Raw genomic sequence first — 18,315 nt, forward strand, 5'->3', positions numbered from 1 at the left:
CTCATCCAGTCAAAAAGAGAGCTTTTAATACATGAGTTTCAAACTTACAACCCCCATGTAGCTACAGAGTAACTGGGCTCCTCCTATGTAGAAAACAACTTTTTCACATCCCCAATATGGAGTGCTAATACATCCCTGTCATAAAAGGAATCAATAAAAAATAAATGTGTTAATAGTGAATTTCCAATTCAAATGATTTCCAGCACTTCAATAGAATAGGTCTGAGAGTCTCTCAGGTGGTTAAGTCTTTGTAATTCCCTCAAACTTCCTTCAATCTTGTTGAGTTCAGAGTAGAACCTCACCTAAAAAACAGAAAACATGGACATTTATAGTAAAATACATTTTAATTCTTTTCATACATCATCATCCCGTGGAGCTATCTGTGGTTCTGCACAGTTTCAGATATTTAAACCAAACAAACACAGCAGCTTTTGAAATCACAATGAGACAGAAGGAACTGCCATTTCCTGCTCAGGAAGGAGCAGACAGAGGAGGACAGACATTGTTTAATTCACTATATAATTTGCTGCTGTCTGCTTTCACCCTCCCCAATGATTCCAAACCCAACTGAAAATTAAATAATCATCCCAGAAGATGCAACTTACTTGGGCTCTCACAAACTTATGCAGGTTTGAAAGCAACTCTCTTGCTTCTGGCAGTATCACCATGACTGTGAAATGAGCATCCAGCAACAGGCACATCCAATCCATGATCTGGAGATAAACCAAGAAAAGAACACTTACACTTCACAGCCTGCAAATGACACAGATTTTGCTTTAAAAGCTCAACTCTGAAACATTAATTTCTAATGCAAAAGGCAGGGGCTCATATTGTAAGGCAGTATATTTGGGTGTTCATTGTTAAAGTGTTACATCTGACAATACAGGTTGTATGAATACTTTCTAAAATGAATGTAGATGTCAGTTGATTTCAGATATTCACAGCTACTCACCAATTTACACACCACAGAAGGAGAAGGAAATGCAAGTCTCAGAATGAATTTCTCACCTGATTTATAGTGGGAGAGCGAACTCCAGGAAGAGTGGTATTCACTTTTTCACTGCATTTCACATACAGGTAATACAAATACCTGAGAAACAGCTAAAAGTAGAAAAGTCAGAACATTTCTAAAGGACAAACATTTAACAGACTGAGGCGTTTTGTCCTGCTCACAGTAATACTCGTGAAGGTTTTTTTAATTTGTTTGTTAAAGCAACGTAGATACCTGTATACTACACATTAAAAACAAGTTTTATGGTTCTCTTACACCACCCCCAGCTGGATGTTTGAAAATTCTCAGCAAAATTCAATGTAAATTACAGGGAGGGGTAATCATTGTTCCAGTGATTTTGCCAGTGCAATGTAATTCAGACAAAGACCTTTCTAGGAACTTTCCTAAAACCTGTATTGACATTAATAATCTTAGTTCCACTTTCAGTACCCCAAAATAAATTGCTACTGGTCAGAATAAGGTCAATGAGGAGATGTGTCAGTTCTGAGATGGTTTTTCTGAAATCATTGGAAAACCACATATACACTCAGGTACATCCAGTTCTTGAAGTTATATTTCAGGTTTTGAGGAACAGGGGAGTTTAGTGGGTTTTTCCTTCAACAGAGATGCCTTGAGAAGATCTTGACTTGTATTACATTTGACATTATACAGTTTGTTTCTCATATTTTCTAAATTTCTGTTGCTGATAGAACTGACTAAATCAACATGTCTTGTTCCTTTTTTAAGAAGCATCTAAATCAAACAAAAGCACCATTACTTTCTAACAAAATATAAACAACATTTTCCAAGTAGGCTGGGTCATAAAGAGGGTTTCTTACTTATGTTCTAAAACAAGCAAGGACTACAAAAATTAGTAAAATTTCCATACATATGTGGAAAACTGTGACAGTCCTTAACATTAAATGTTATGAGGCACCTTAATTTAATTTTTGTGCATTAATTTGTTATTCAGACTCCACTAAGAGTGGTGAGTTTCTCACATACAACTGAAAAACTCTCTTTTCTTTCTCTCCCCACAAAATAACAAGGGTTTTTACACTTTTCAAAGTCAACATACTTACAATAACTTGTTGAGCTGGGAGGTTTTTCAGGTGAGGCAAAAGAAACGTTTCACTGTAAGCTGAATGGAGAACAGAATTTCTGGGCAGTGCTATTAAGGGAATAAAACTGCAGGAAAAATACCAGTTTCTACAAACCAGAGTGAATTCTAAATATAATATTTCTCCAGGTTCTTTGAGACAAGTCCTACTTGAATCATCCTTATTTCTATCACAAAATACTGACAGCAACTAAAACATCACAATACAGGCACCTTGAACAGTTGTGTTCACTGCAAGGATGTAACTGGCTCATGTGTTTCAACAGGCAAACATCCAAATCACTGATACCATTTACTCTTGAATAGAGAACAAGTTTAAATTGGTGTAGATGCTTTCTAAAAGTTATATGTTTCTATATATGTAGCTCGTTAAAAAATTTCTAGTTCCTATACGTTTTCTATTTATGTAACTCAAACTGAAAGAGGGGAAATTTAGGTTAGATGTCAGGAAGGAATTCTACTCTGTGAGGGTGGTGAGGCCCTGGCACAGGTTGCCCAGAGAAGCTGTGGCTGCCCCTGGATCCCTGGAAGTGTCCCAGGCCAGGTTGGACAGGGCTTGGAGCAGCCTGGGCTGGTGGAAGGTGTCCCTGCCCATGGCAGGGGGTGGGATGAGATGAGCTTTAAGGTCCCTTCCAACCCAAACCATTGTATGATTCCATATCCTAAACGATTTTTCTACTGAGTAAGAACTTCTCCAAAATTTTCAGCAATAACAGAAGATGTGTCAAATAGAAGCACCCACAGCACATACAGTGCACTGGCTTCCCTTCACTGCACAGAGGATACAACAGTGCTGCCCTGTGGGGTCCAATGGGGCAGGATTCACCATCGCTCTTGGAATGGGTTTGCCTTGGGATTTTGGTATCACACGTGTCCTGGTCCAGCTCTGCATTGAAACCATTTTCTACAATTTCAGTCTTAACTCCCTTATTGTTGAATTCAACATCAATGTAACAGATGACAGAGTCCAGATCCACGTCTGTCGTTCGAAGGTAGGCATCACTGATGCTGCAGAAGAAAATGCCACACGTTTAACACTTTTAATCATTAGCTTTAAAAATCAGCAATGCCATCAACCCACTGGCAGTACCCACTCTTTGAAGCTTACTATGAAAGTAAAAACATATACTAAAAGTTGGTGAAGAAAAAAAGAAGTGATTTCAAGGTACCTTAAAAATGTTTTCAAGCAAGCATAGGTCATTTGTTCAGGAATATCTGGAAACCGTTGTAAGCAGATTTGTAAGAGATAGAAATCTCTTTTTTCCAATGCAATGGGCATTAAATCTGGACACAAACTGTAAAAAAAAGCAATTAATAGGTTGCACAGTTCACACCCACTGAGAACTACATTTACAACTAAGGCAGTGGTACTGATCTTGCTCCCCCAGCTGGACTTTTACTTAAAACATCAGTTTCACCAGAAAATAAGCACCTTTGACAGTAAATTCTGATAATTCAAGAGTGCTTTATGAAGAAAGGGATTTCTACTTTTCTAATTTTATATTTGAAGACTACTCCCCACAGTTTAAAAAGAGCAGAGTCATTCATTACCTGTAGGACAAGTCTCGAGTTTCCACTATCTGCAGCAGGAAACTTTGAGGGTAGTACCTTGGGTTTGCTTTACATCTGTTTGTCAGGGCAGTGACCACACTCCCAATGGCAGCTTGTAAATCTGGTGTCTGTGTTTTTGACATCAGTTTTTTCAGTTCATTTTCTAACACGTTTGTAGGAGCATCCTGGAAAAGACAAATATTGCACAACTCAGAAACACAAGGCCCAGGCTGGAGAACTGTCCTGGTACTAATCAGACCAAGTAGAAACAGACTTAGTTTTGATCTCAAGCTAAAAATATTTACAGAAAAATCCCTCACCACTCCGTGTTTTGATAATCAATCAAGCATGAAAGAGCCAAATGAGGTAATTACTGCCTCTGAACTCAGGTAACTGTATCTTTCAGCTACTCATGGATTAATCACCTTTTACTTCAGGAACATTCCCAAGGTGTTCAGCCACAGGTGAAATACAGGTACATTTACACAGGAACAGAAACTTAACCTACCACAACACTGGCAGCGAGTTCCAGAAAGGAACTAACCAGCTTATTCCTGCATTTGCAGTGGATTTCCCAGCATTCAGACTTCATAGAGCCAAACTGCTTTCAACAAAATTAAACCCATAAATAAGAACCTAAAAAAGCAGAGTTCAGGTGAAATATCCTCCCACCTTATTTACTGTAAGAGGTTGTCATTAAAAACGAACAAATCTGTGCAAGTTTTCAGAACTCAGCTGTTATAAGCTCTGCACTGTACAGTTCTCAAACACCCTCCTATGACAAAACTGAATTTCATCAAGCCCAAATTCTGTTCTTGCACAATTAATAACATCCTTCAGCTCACCTGATCAAGGCAGCTTTGTCAACCCGATGTGTGCAAGAGGACACGGAAAAAGATAACAGTTTAAGAGACACCTGGAATATTCTGAGTGTCTAAACACTGCTTCAGGATATTTGGTTTACTTACTTTGAGATTTAGTAAGAGCTGCCCAACTGAGAAGTTCTCTGGCTGTACTTTGGCAACATTGCTCCTTCTTGATCTTAACTATGGCAAAGAAAAACAAACAGTTACTATTCAGTGACTATTCACTTAAGGATTTCAGGCAAGACAACCAGGAACTTCATGTGTCAAATTACTGCACACATCACAACCAGTAACTCCAACTCCAGGAACAGTGTTAGAAACAACGAGCAACACAAAGTGAAATTTCCTTCTGCTGCAACAGCTAAAAGGGATTAGCAGCATGGGGAAGAGGCAAGACAAACAAAAACCTCACATGACCCTGATGCCAACTTACATTCATTCTGGACTCAGATTTTAGAGCTACAGACTCCTGGGACTGAAAGGAAACCGCCAGGTCTTCACCTTCCAGGGTGTCCCAGTTCACAAAGGAAGACACACCTGTGAACACACAAATGGAACTAAATGAAGGTAACCCTTAGAGCACATTTATTAAAGTATGAATATTGCATTAACTTCTTATGCTAGTAGATAACTTTCTGAAATATAACCCAAGTGATTTTATGCTAAGGAAGTTGCCAGTTTTATCTCAGCAGCATACTTTTTCTCATCCCGTTTCTTCATTTTGCCTCCGGGAGGAAAAGAAGTTATTACACAATTTATTCTGAGCATTACTTGCAGGAACATTTTCCCAATACAATGTTCAATGAAAACCACTATGACAGAACAATTTTAAACTGCAGTTCACATTCTAAGGTTTGACATTGCTCTATCTAATCACAAACTCCTTGAAATATATTTTAGGAAAGAGCACTTCCTTTTGTTTTCAGTATTCAGCACCGGCATTCCAATATTTTCAGTAATTTTCCAGTACCTGAATGACAACCCAGGTTAAGTGAAGCCACAAAAATTCAAACATTTATGTGCTTTGGTGTTCCCAGCAGCAGTAAATTTAACAGCCAGGAACACAATACAGGGTTAGGTAACTTCAAGCTGCTCAGAATCAATTGATTTTTATAGGACTGCATTAAAATAACTTTTACACAAATTTAGAAGTCTTTCTTTTACAAGAGTTTTTCCCTGTAATTATAAAAAAATCTTACCAGGGGTTTGACTGTCCTTGAGCTTTCCCACAGCAGCTGCCAGGGATGATGTTTCACACTTGTACATAATCACAGTCAGCACTTTGCCATGAGTTAAAAAAAACTTTTCCTCATAACACCACAACTGCAAAATATTAAAATGTACCATTAATGAGGTGAGCAGAGAAGTGTGTTCTGCACAAGCTGACAGGGAACTCCTTACTATAAAATTCAGCTGAAAATCAGTGATCAGATTATTTTAAATTATTTTCAGTAGGTTTAACACTTGTTAGCAGATCTTCATTACCTGCTGATTTTAAATACAGAAATTAGAAGTTTTCTGTTGGGTATTTTTACAGAGATGTTTTAAAGCACAGTGGCTGCTCTGAGGCATTAAGTCCACTGATAATTTTTCTTTTTAGGTTCCCTCTTGTGCAATATTAAGACAAAACCAGTCAGCTGTTCCAGTTCACTGGTGCATTTATTACTTAGGTGTTGTTTTAATTGACACTTGAAATTACCCTGAAATACTGTTCAGGGAGATCATAGAATCATTTAGGCCATCAACTGCAAATTGTCTGAACAGAACAATTGGCTGGGTTTTGTATTTAATTAGTGATTTCATTTGCACCAAACAATCAAGACCGTCAGAAGTGAGAAGGTACTAAATTAATCAAAGAAATTGCCAAAAGCCACCCCTCTCCTGCTAAATATTCCAACAGAAATAACCCACTGACTGGTCAATATTAATTTTGCTTCAGGAGTTGGCCCCCACTGCTCCTCAGCAGAGCTCTGCAGCCCCACACTCCCTTCCCTGCTGTCAAACACACAAAGCCTGGGGACAAATCCAGACTGAACTTACCTGGCCACTGGTCCCCAGGGGCAGCTCCTTCGAGGTTTGCAACGTCTGAAATTTTGTGTTCCATATGGTCAAGCACTCTAAGGAAAAGGACAGGAGTCACAACCCCAAAAAGCAACATAAATGCTACACTTGCCTTTGCTACTTTCCCTTACAAGCACTTGTGGAAACAGAAATAACTGTTATAAACCAAGTATCCAGCACTGGAATTATGTCACTGAGGTCAGAGCTCAAGGTTTAAAGGTGAGCTGGTTTTCCAGTGAACAGCTTTAAACAAGAGAGGCAGCACAATTTCCCTGCTCAGTGCTTTGCCCAAGGAAATTTTAGATCTCGTGACATCTTACTGTGATTTTTCAAGTTACCTTTGGGTTCTTTGTCAGGTGCAGCCAGACTGCCCAGCACTGCCACGTGGTCTTTATCCAGGACTACCAAAGATGTTCCTTTCAGAACACTTCCAGATACTGAAAGGTTTAGTAGCAGTGACTTGGGCAAAATTTGTTCTTCCTCTTCAGTATCTTGCTGCAGAGGTATCAGAACCTGGTACACAGAGTCACTGGAATCTGTCCAAAAAAAGTGATTACTCTTTTTTTATCATCTGCTCTCGTGGAAAAATTATTTGATACGATATGGCAAAGGTACATCTCTAAAAAGAACAAAATCCAGTGAATGTTCAAGGAAGAAATCACACAGGATATTAAAAGGACACGTGATGCAAAGCAGCAAAATAAAGGTACAGCAGGAGATCTACAAAGTACAAGTGATAACAGGTAGGAACAGTTAAAGTACTGGGAAGGTTTAATTACAACTTCTAGCCGGTTTAGAAAGTTTAAAGAGCTAAAAATATTAAACAACTATTCATAAATATCAACATTTCATGTCCTTTCATATAAGTCTTTGCTTCATTATCACATCCTGTTATAAAAGGTAACTTACACAAACACAGAAGTGTGACAGTTTGGTTTTTCAGATATGCTGTGAAATTCAGTGGTTTAGATGATTCCTGTGGTTCCAGCCTGTGTTTGTGGAGACTACCCAGCTTGGGTTTCTGTACATAGACAAAAAAGTCCCCATCCTAAAACAAACAAAAAAAAATAACATGTTTCTTTAATTTACACAAAGAAGACAGAACAGAAATTCAGATATTAGTACTGCTTAACTTTGAATGTTATGTAAAATTAGGAATCTGTGGCACGTAAAGAAAATTCTAATTTGATGTAACAAATGGATTCACAGAAAGAAGCATTTGAATAAAGACAGATTCATGTATAATTCCTTTACAAAAAATATAAGTCCTACTAAATAGGATCTTCACAATGAGCAATGAAGAGTCTCACAATGTCTGCTGTGTTTCATCTTAATTGTTCTCTGAAGTTCTAAGAGCCCAGCCCTAAGAGCAACACAACTTCCATTTAACTGCTGCACTGATTAAATCAGGATAATGATTTCACTAAAAGCTCTTAAAATCAAATGAAACAGGTGATGGATTTTGTAAAAAGCACTAAGATCTACTGCTATGGAAGCTTTTAAAAGGGAAAAGTATTTGACTCACTTTCTCAGTAGCGAAAACTACGACAGGTTGTTGACTTTCCATAAAAGCTCCACTCCACCTAAAACCAGAAAACTGCATGAGTATGTTCTAAATTCTAGGTTTATACCTAAAGTCAGAACACTATTCTTTAAGCAGCTTCTTGTTTTTAGGATACTTATATACGTAATTCTAAGATTTGAAAAACGATGTGCCCCGAGATCTTGGTCCTTGATTTCTCCCCATCCCCTCCAAAAGGGAACAACTTCCATCCTCATGGGCAATTCCTCCAAGTGAGAAGTGCCATAAAGTTCATCACTCACCTGATGGCTTCATCTGAGACAATGTTTTCAATCTCTTGTTGTGGGGCTTCCAAAAGCACATCCAGAGTTCGGACACCCCCTCCCTTGAACAGCACCACAGGCCCTCCCTGGGGCAGGGAATGTATCCTGTGCACATCTGCTGAGAGCTGCAGAGAACCAAAATAAATCAGGGTTCTTCAGTCCAACACCTTGAAAGGCAAATGCTTTATTCATTTCTTTTTTTAAAGTTCTTCCAATAAACTTTTGACAGAGGAATGATGAAACTCTGAGATTCCTAACAATGTAGATCTACTATAAACAATGCAAGTCACTGCCCAGCAAAAAGCCAGGGTGAGCATCACATCCCTGAATCACACCAGAAAAACCATTACTGAGGGTCAGGACTTCACACAAAGTGCTGTTTAACACATCAATCAGCAGAAGGCAAAGATCTACATTTGAATACAATTCACCATCTTTAAAGAAAGTCCTCAGAAACTTTGGTCTTGGAATACCAATTGTTTTAAGAGCAATATTTTGATGATAAAGTCAGTCCAAGGGGATTCCTGCAATACTCCACATCATCCTGGAGCACAAATTAAAACATTGGTCAGCTAAATATGATCAGTACTATGAAAATTAGAGCATCTCTTCCCTCCACCAGGGTCCAAAACATTCCATAAGAGCAAACACAAGGAAGAGACTTACTGTTGCTTTAAAGGCCTTGTCCAAGTTAATATCTTCGTTCTTCCATATTCTTAAAACCTTTAAGAAAAGCAGCATTTTTAAGCCCAATAAAACAGTAGCAAACAGACTTCTCAGCACCCAAAATATCAGCAAATTGCAGCAGGAGGAAAATACACAAGTAGTCATGGGGATCTGAGTGGGAACTGCCCAAAGGGATGGTTGGTATGAGAAGAAGCTGAAGCAGAGAAAACTGGAATAGAAACCAAGCTCAGAAATCCTGAACTGGAAAGAAAAGATGGGAAAGAATAAGGAAAAAAGATACAGCAGAACTCTAAACTCTAAATCTGGAGACAGATTAAGACAGAGAAAAGAACGTTGCAGGTAAAATGAAAGGTCAGGAAAGATATTTCCTCAACAACAACAAGGAAAAGCCAAAGGCTCAGCACGATCTAAGCCAAGGCTACTTTTAACTGTGAAACAAGAGCAGAAAAATAAGGCTGGAGGTCTGAACTGTTACAACCATTTCAGTACAATGGTCATGCAGCTGTAACCGGAGACACAACAGCAGAAATAACTCCTCCTTAGGGAATGAATGCATCAGGCACTGAGAATGCTTTAGAGGGCCACCAGGTAACTGCTGTTCAGCACAATGACCCTCATGTCACTGCTGCGCTGTGAGGGCTCCACACCTTTACATTCAACCAAAAACTGCCAGTTTCCTCCCCACACTCCCTCAGAGGACCCACCATATCCTCTTTTCCCCCACAGAAGGATAAAGGCTCTCACCTTGTCGTCATGAACAGCGATGTACTCGTGGGTCTCAAAGTTGCACACGACAGGACAGGTGAGAACCTGCCCATGTTTCACTGACCAACAGCCCAGAGGCTTCTGATCTGAGATCTGGAAGAGTCAGAACAAAGGCACTGTCACTAAAATATAACATATAACAGATGACTCTGGGGACTTTTCTCATCCCAGAAAGGAAATGCAAGGCAGCAACATCTGATCTGAATGAGAATAGTAAAATACGGAAACTGCCACACTCCAATTCCTCTGAAGCATTCCCATTCCTGACTTTAACACCAGTGATTGCAGAATAACAGGGAAGAACTCTACATCAATTAGAATTATTTCTTTTCACATAAGAAAGAACTTTGACCTGTAACAGTCTGAAGGGCTCATGCCATAAGTACAGGTGTGAGGAAGAGCTGTTCCAAAGGGCAGGTACTAATTTTAATCACTAGTGAATGTGGTTTTCCTCACTAACACAATCACGTGTTTTTTCTCTTCTTATTTCAAGGTGAGTTAGTGAGACCAAGAGCAATGGATGGTACTGTCTGAGCTCCTGTGTGATTTATAAACTGCTCTGAGGGCACTCAACCCCCTCTCCTCACTCCAGAGCTACACGGGGTGTATTTATAACATAGTTCTGTTCTCACATTTGGTCTTCGCAGTGGGAATAAACAACTCAAAGGGGGTTGTATCATCAATCCACTCAGATCACGGAATGGTTTGGGTTGGAAAAGATCTTAAAGCTCATCTCATTTCACCCCCTGCCATGGGCAGGGACACCTTCCACTAACCCAGGTTGCTCCAAGCCCCATCCAACCTGGCCTTGGACACTTCCAGGGATGGAGCAGCCACAGCTTCTCCGGGCAACCTGTGCCAGGGCCTCCCCACCCTCACAGTCAACATTTTCTTCCCAATATCTAATCTAAATTTACTGTCTCTCAGTTTAAACCCATTCTCCTTTGTCCTGTCACTACAACCCCCAAACCCGTGGATGTGAAAGCCACTTACAGAAAGAGACTCAAATATTTGCCTCGTTTTCTTATTACGGTCACCGAAATAATCAACACAGACCAGCACATATTTTCAGTTCCAAGCGCTGCAAACTAAACCCTTTTCTCCTCCAGCCGCCAGCCCCGCACCTGACACAGCGCCGAGCCCGGAGCTCGGCGGGCGCTGTGGGAGCGGTATCACCCGCGGCTCCGGGAGGGAGGTGATTATTGCGATGGGGAATGGGGAGAGAACATCGGCAAAGGGAGAAATAACCTGAAAAATCGGGCAGAGGGACGGGGGTGGCGCGTCAGGCCGGGAGGGAGGGAGGGAATGAAGGGAGGAATGAGGGAGGGAGGGAGCGCGGCCCGTGCCTCGCGCGGGGTCCTCGCAGGCCGGGGCCGCCCCCCGAGGAGGCGCGGGCGGTACCTTGAAGAGCGTGGCGGCCCGGCCGCGCTCGGTGAGCAGCACGAGGTCGGGGCCCGGGCCCGGCTCGAGGCTCATCCCGGGGCCGCCGCCCGGGCCGGGCCCGCGCAGCGTGAAGCTCTCGCACAGCGCCGCCATCTTGGCCGGGCCCGCCTCTCGCGAGACCCCGCGCGGCGCGCGCGCCCGGGCGTGACCCGGCGGGGGCGGGGCCGGCGGGAGGGGCCGCGAGTGTCGCGACAGGGACGGCGAGTGTCGCGACCGGAGCGCAGCTGGGGCCCGGCCGGGCCCGGCCGGCAGTGCCCGCCTGCCCCTTCCCTGAGCGGGCGCGGAGGCTCTGCGGCGGTCTCCGGCACAGGGTGTACGGGCACGGTGCTGTCCCAGCGTGTAGATATTGTAAATGCCGTAAAATCAATGACTGTTCTCAGAACGCCGTCACGGGGCGGGGCAGTCGGCATCAGTCAGGATTCTGGCCCTTATTCACTTGTCCCCAGTGGGTTTCCCGCACGGCATCGGTCACTCCCACGGCCATTCCCACGGGAGCATCCCGGCGTGCCGCGCTGTCACGTGTACGCTAATGAGGGAGGGCACGTGTCCGCTAATGAGGGTGATGCATATGCTAATAATGGGTCACGTGTATGCTAATAAAGGGTCACGTGTATGCTAATGAATGAGCTTCTTGTATGTGTATGTTAATGAGAGGGGTCCCTTGTATGTTGATAAGTGTCATGCCTATGTTAATGCAGGGTTAATTGTATGTTAATGAGAGGGGTTAACTGTATGTTAATGAGAGGGGTCACGTGTGTGCCTATTAGCGCAGCATCAGGTAATGGCTTCGCTGGGGTTTGATCACCGCAGTAAAACATCGCTGGGTTCTGGACAATGCAATGAGCTCCTGCCCCTGCGGTGTCCCTGCTGCGGGTGGCACTGTCCCCTATGCAAGTGGGACTGTCGCCTATGCAGGTGGGACTGTCGCCTATGCGGGTGGGACTGTCCCCTATGCGGGTGGCACTGTCCCCGCTGCAGCCGCCCAGCCCGGCCCCGAGGGCTGCGGGGGCCGCGGTCCGGTGTGTCCCCGCTCCGGGAGGCGTTTGCAGGTGTAGGATTCTCAGTGTGTTCATATTCCACCGCAGCCCCGCCCAAACTGTAAAACACACCCGATCAACCCAACACCCGCCAGGTCAGCTCTGGGCACTGGGGATCACTGGGGATCACTGGGGATCACTGGGGATCACTGGGGATCACTGGGGATCACTGGGGGTCCACTCCTCTCCTTGTTCCCCCTGTCCTGTCCCAGCTGCTGTGAAGCGTTTCCCTCCTGACCCTGCACTGCCGTTCCTCTGGAGCAGGGAAAGCTGCGTTTCTATGGACAAAGACTCTCCTGAAATGCTCCAAGAGCTGCTGCACGGAGAAAATGTTGTTGACTAAAATGAACTGACTTGGAGACAAGTTTGAGAGGGTTTGAGTGGTCTCTTTTCCAGTATTTTCCGGTTGTTTGGTACAACACTGGGCTGCCAAAATCCTGCATAGGGAATTAGATTCCCCACTGGAAAAACTTCCTTGTCAACCCAATGGTCATTTACAAGTGAATGGGCCAATGCCAGACTGGTGGGGCACCTGCCCTGGTAAAATCCTTACAGAGCTGAGGTACAACAGGACCAAGGAGAGGTTGGAAGTGCTTTAAATTTTCCTTTCAAAGCCAATTCTTTGTGCTATTTAATTCTGAGGAAGTGGCTTGCAGAGCTGGGGGTAGAAATGTTAATGGGTAAATGTTAATGAGGAGGTTCCTGCCCAGAGGAGACCCAGTAAGAGAAAACAGCTCCCATTGTAAAGAATAGTTGTTGGTAGTTTATTTACAACAAAATGCAAGGGAAAATACAATATTAAAAATAATAAATAACTCGGAAAAAACCAGAAACTAAGTGATATGAATGAGAAAAATGACAGTCAAATTCTCCTGCTGAGCCTTGCACTATTTAACATGCAGAGCAAATCAAGACTTGGTCCTTCTTGGATGGTGGTGATGCATTGCCTGATGTTGCCATCAGTGCTCTAAATTAAAGAAATGGATTACTGGACATACAGAAATTATCACAGAAATGAAATAAACCAATGAAAACCTGTTTTAGTGACACCACAAAACTACAGGAGATCGTAATTCAATGACCATGCTGTTCATTTAAAGCAAAACATCGTTAGACTTATTTAGCAATTTTAACTTACACATAGAAAACCAAGTCCAAACAATGGCAACAGAAAATCTCCTATCGACAAGATCATGAACTCTCTCTTACTGCACTCACTATTTGATAAAAAGCATATACATTTGGCTTATTTCAAAGGATAACACATCAGTTTGAAGTTATAGTGCAGCAAGCTTCAAAGCAGTTTTAACAAAGTACAGCGGTCTTGTTACAAACTGAAATTCAAGGAACAAATATTTCAGTTTCAAAGTCTCTACAGCAGCAATTAATGCAAATTGGCTACTAGATGTCACAAAATCACCTTCCAGAATAATCAAAAAAAGCCAAAGAATAAGGTCAAATAGTTTCTTTCCATAGGATTCATCCAGTCATTTACAAAATTGACCATTACATTCATAAGAAGTCCCATTAAGTACGTGTTTCAGGAATGTGCTGCTCCTCACAGCCTTTCTGGGTCCCTCTCCTTTTGATTTATTAGGAGATCAACCCTTCTGAAGCTTCACTGAATTGCCAGTTGTTTTGCCACGATTGTTCTAACCCAAATACATCAAAGCACAAGCAGAGCTGGGAGCAGGTTTTCATAGAAACCCGAACAAACTAAGCACATTTTTCCCTCTGAACTGTATTCTTGATAAAAAATTCCTTGCCAAGTCCTAGCAGAGCTGTATCCTGGAATTCCTGTCCCTGTGGCAGAGAACAGGAACACGGCTGTGGTGCCTGGCATCATGCTCTGAAGATGTACTCAGAAAATAATCACAGCTTGTACTTTTGCAAAAGAAGTGAGGAACACCTGCAAAACTCTCTCTATTTTAATCCTAATAAACATGTTGGAAAATACAACAGAAAGCTGACTGGGAAAAGTCAGTATTGAAAACAACCCCTTTGCCTCAAGGTGTTGCACTGAAGTACTCAGACCTTCCTCTTCATTTCAATGTTCCAACTGTGATACTAATTAATAATGATAAAAACAGATTAGAGCAGTTATAATCATGATTGTATAATCTGCACCCTTGTTAAAGTGAAATCATAAACCAAAGCAGGAAAGTTTGGTTTGCATCATTACGGCAGCTGCTTTTTAAACAAACCAACCATCACCCATCAGGTACCAATCCCTCGGAATTCCCAGCTTTGGGAAGAAAAGCAAAGCCAAGCATGGGCAGGACTGGGAGAACAGAGGAAGTCAAACCCTCAGAGAGTTCCTGGATTTTGCTGGCTACAGGATTGTCACTATCAGACAAATATACACCTGTTTTCAGTGCAGGTTGGCAATGGAATTACTTCTCCTGCTACTAAAACTACCCCCTAAATGCCACACATTCCACATAAGTTGGACTGCAGCTGCATCCATCCAGGAGTTCCGTGCATTCCAGCCACTGTGACCTCCTGCCCAGGTGAGGGGCCACCCCCAAACTGATTGTTCAATATTCAGTGACAGCTCAGCTCTGCAGGACTCTCTTGTTTCAATGCCCCAGGTCAGCAGTGGTACAAAACATCACCTGCTCTGGCCATGATCCAGGTGGGAGCTGTCATTCCCTGCGGATTGAACAGCAGCTTGTTGAACAGCTACCAGGAGACAGGTCCTGCCAGCAGCCACCAAACTTGTGTGGGAAGAGAGCAAAGTGCCCCAAATCAGGGTCAGCAGGGAAAGGGTCTCACCGAGTTCACACTTTGAATTGGAAGGAAGGAAGAGAACCCTCCTGCCACTTGTTTTACTCCTCCTTCCACAACCTACACTTCCCTCTGGGAAACATTCTTGTCTACATTTGAATTCCTGAGATTGAAGAGTGATTGCACAGCCAGACCAGGAGGAACACTCCTGATTCCTCAAGGTCACCCACGGTTCGTTTGCTTCTTAAAGTGACTGATTTTGTCCCCCCCCTTCCCCAGATGATCCAGGAGATTGTGCTGTTTAGGAAAGATGTGAGGCAGGGAAAGAAAAAAGAGCCTCATATTTTCTTTCCTTTACATCCAAGGTTTCACAGCCTGACTACTACTCTTCTTCCAGCAAGGAAAAGACAGAATTCATTGGTTTTGCTTCTCAACTGGCACATTTTAGCTGCTTTTTGTCAACCTCAAGCACAGAACACCATTGATGAACACCAGCACGGACTCTGCGCTCACAAAGGGACAGGGCAGAGCTAGTAAAATACATTATCTACAAGAAATAGGTGGTTTCTTTTACAAATTCTGTGCAAGATAGAAATAGTTCAATGGCCTCAAAGTCAGTATAATTAATTACAATTGGGGCTTTGATACAGTGATACTTTAGGTTTGAAAAGATTTGTGTTTTGCGTTTTAGGCCCCAAATCCTGAGTCATATTGAGAGAAATGTGAATCTGTTGGTGTTCCAGTACAATGAGTTACAGGTCAAAGGTTTATAAACACACAGGAGAAGCCTGAGAGTAGGAAGGATTTTAAAATCAGCTATAAAAGAAGAAAATGGGAAGGGTTGTTTTTTTTTTCCTCTTAACCCTGCATTTGAGTTGGCACTAATTTGCCTCAGAAGTCCTTGGCAGCTTTACTAAATACCTACTCCTAATTATAAATGCTGTGACCTAGATGAGGGTTTGCAGGCAGGACTCTGCTACAGGAGGATTGATTTTCATTTAGAGCATCCCCTCAGACTTTTCCATGGATGTCAGTAAGATGCACCATATGGCTTGAAACACTACTTTAGGAATATATAAACTACGTTCTCGTGCATGCACTTCTCAGAAGGTTTTAAGGATCGAGTCTGAGGAAAGAAGTCACCTTTCCACACCGGGAAGATTATTTTAAGCAAGAAAAAAAAAAACAACCAACAAATCACCACGACCTTTGTAGCAATTGAGTTATGTCACTCTTGCTGTGGCAGACATGGCTTATCAGGAGGAAACATGCAGGGTTAATTTAAAAGGTTTTTTTGGATGGATCTGGAAGGGTGAGAGTTTCTGGAGCAGACTTTTTCCGAGGCCGGTCTTTGGGAACTGTTAGGAAGTCGGGAGCATCTGTGGAGAGAGGAGTTGATGGAGCACTAGATGGAGCACTGCGGGTTGAGGAAGGCATGGAAATGTTAGAGATAGATATTGCCGGTGGGAAAATCCCGATCTTCTTGTTGGTGGCTTCCTGAGTGGCTCGTTCAAACTCTCGGACTTCATCCATTGTCATGTCTTCAGCGAGAGGGAATGAAATACAAAGGCACGTTAGAATAATTTCAAATGATTGTTTCACTAGCTCAGTTAAACTACTTCCATCCAAATTCTAAATGAGGGAATGATTGCTTATCATGCATCTCATTAAGGGATTCTCCACATGAATGCCTCCCCACTGTAATGCACTGACTGGAGCATGATAAGCACAACTAAAGGAAACAAAGTTTTAAGTCCATTAATCACATCCTAATGGTTCTTCTGCGTGGGTCTGAGCTGAATAAAGATTGCTGCCTCTGGAATCGCTGGGAAAATCCAGCTATTGCACAGTGGGTAAACAGTCAGCAGGTAGAAATTTTCAGAACTTCAAGCAAAATAAAAATGAAAGGGGTTTTGGGGCTTTCATTTAGGTTATGAGCCCAAATGGGTAAAGGGTTGTCATGGGTTTGTTCATCTGTTTTAATTATCAAGGGATGAAAAATTCTCTCTCCTTCCACTGACTTGTAGCTGCAGCTTCATGCACAGAACTGAACCCCTTCTGCTTTTCCACTATTAAAGCCTGAAGAATTCCCTCTCACTTGACAAAGCCACAACGTGCCTTCCAACCTTCCATCCAGAAACTGCACTTAAACCCTGATGGCCGAGTGACAAATCCACTGCTCAATTCCCTGAAAAACGGAGGCGAAAGGAGCTGAGAGATTAAAGCCAATGTGCGATGGATAATGGGATCCCAGGAATTCTCGTCCTGCAGGTGCCAGAGGTGTCCCGGTGCTGTCGAACCCCACAAGAGGGCAGAGCGACCCCAGCGTGGACGGGCTCTGCCTGAGCCCAGCCCTGCAAAACTTTCCCGATGCGATCCCAAAGGAGTGACATCTGCTACAAACTGGGAAGTTGAGCAGAAAATCAGGAAGGCTCTTCTGGAACCTGCTGCTCCACGCCTGCAGTGCCTGCAAGACGCCCACCGAGCCAACTGAAGGTTTGCATTGAATGTCACATTAAATTCGTGAATTTGAAATCTTTCATTAAACCATTTATAGATCGAGCCCTGAAAGCTCAAAAAAACCCAGAAATAAACCCACTAGGCTTTTAATCAACTTAGAATTCTCGCCCATTTGGGTGTCTGAGGCACTGGACTGGGAGTGGTGATGACCAACTGTGACAAAACCCTGGACTACCAGGGCATCCACACTTTCTAACAGCACCCAGCTGCAGGCACTGTAACCTTGGCTGCAAATGTTATGTAAAAGCAGCTTTATGTTGTATTACAACATGATATTAAATAAACAAAAGCATGCACGTTGCCAGCTGCCTTCCCTCTCCCTTGCACTGAAATTCCAGGGAGCTCTCCAGCCACAGTTATTAGGAGTGAGATCGAAGCTGTTTTCAGACCTGAGAAGTGGTGGCAATAAACAGATGGTCTCAGAGGGGCTGTACCTGCTCGTGCTGGAGAGAGATCTGAACCCGTTTTGCTGGTCTACATTTCATTTCACACCCTGTAACAGTGTGGGAGTGTTCCTGCACTCAAGGGGTCCCAAATCCCCCCGGCATCTCAGGGAGCCGGTGCAGGCACGGCAGCGATTCCGATGGAGGAATTCTGGACAAGGTGAACCAAAAGCTGTCTTGGAAACATGGGAGGGGACAGGCAGGTTTCTCAGTGCATTGGCCATTTAAGTGCAATCTTGCTGAGTGGAGCCTCCAAGAC

The 18,315-nt window shown here is 43.0% G+C and overlaps 2 protein-coding genes across 3 annotated transcripts in view; both read right to left on the reverse strand.

The window, feature by feature from the left end:
* Positions 1-11,438, reverse strand: NOL11 (nucleolar protein 11). Its single transcript, XM_032706549.1, has 18 exons — positions 11,288-11,438; positions 9,866-9,979; positions 9,101-9,157; positions 8,414-8,559; positions 8,115-8,172; positions 7,499-7,637; positions 6,928-7,125; positions 6,569-6,645; positions 5,728-5,851; positions 4,962-5,065; positions 4,631-4,708; positions 3,663-3,847; positions 3,281-3,406; positions 2,898-3,119; positions 2,074-2,152; positions 1,009-1,101; positions 606-713; positions 1-302 (listed from the first exon to the last, which is right to left on the reverse strand). The coding sequence occupies exons 1-18, from the start codon at positions 11,420-11,422 to the stop codon at positions 189-191; spliced, it is 2,157 nt and encodes a 718-aa protein (XP_032562440.1). The 5' UTR covers positions 11,423-11,438; the 3' UTR covers positions 1-188.
* A 1,668-nt stretch (positions 11,439-13,106) lies between these two features.
* The window catches only part of PITPNC1 (phosphatidylinositol transfer protein cytoplasmic 1), a 78,000-nt gene continuing 72,791 nt past the window's right edge, over positions 13,107-18,315 (reverse strand). For both annotated transcript variants that reach the window (XM_032706562.1, XM_032706563.1), the window contains one exon: positions 13,107-16,634. In XM_032706562.1, the coding sequence (XP_032562453.1) occupies positions 16,375-16,634 (260 nt within the window). In that variant the 3' untranslated portion in view covers positions 13,107-16,374. The remainder of the gene's footprint in view (positions 16,635-18,315) is intronic.

Source organism: Chiroxiphia lanceolata, chromosome 19 (genome assembly GCF_009829145.1).
Source record: "Chiroxiphia lanceolata isolate bChiLan1 chromosome 19, bChiLan1.pri, whole genome shotgun sequence".
NCBI lineage: Eukaryota > Metazoa > Chordata > Aves > Passeriformes > Pipridae > Chiroxiphia > Chiroxiphia lanceolata.

Excerpts from the sequence above, each read along its gene's own strand:
- NOL11 (XM_032706549.1), bottom strand. The coding sequence starts at position 11,422 with ATGGCGGCGCTGTGCGAGAGCTTCACGCTGCGCGGGCCCGGCCCGGGC. Across the intron at positions 8,173-8,413 it reads GTCTCAGATGAAGCCATCAG|GTGGAGTGGAGCTTTTATGG; the intron begins GTGAGTGATGAA and ends TTCTGGTTTTAG. Across the intron at positions 7,126-7,498 it reads TGTCACACTTCTGTGTTTGT|ATTCCAGTGACTCTGTGTAC; the intron begins GTAAGTTACCTT and ends TTTTTTGGACAG.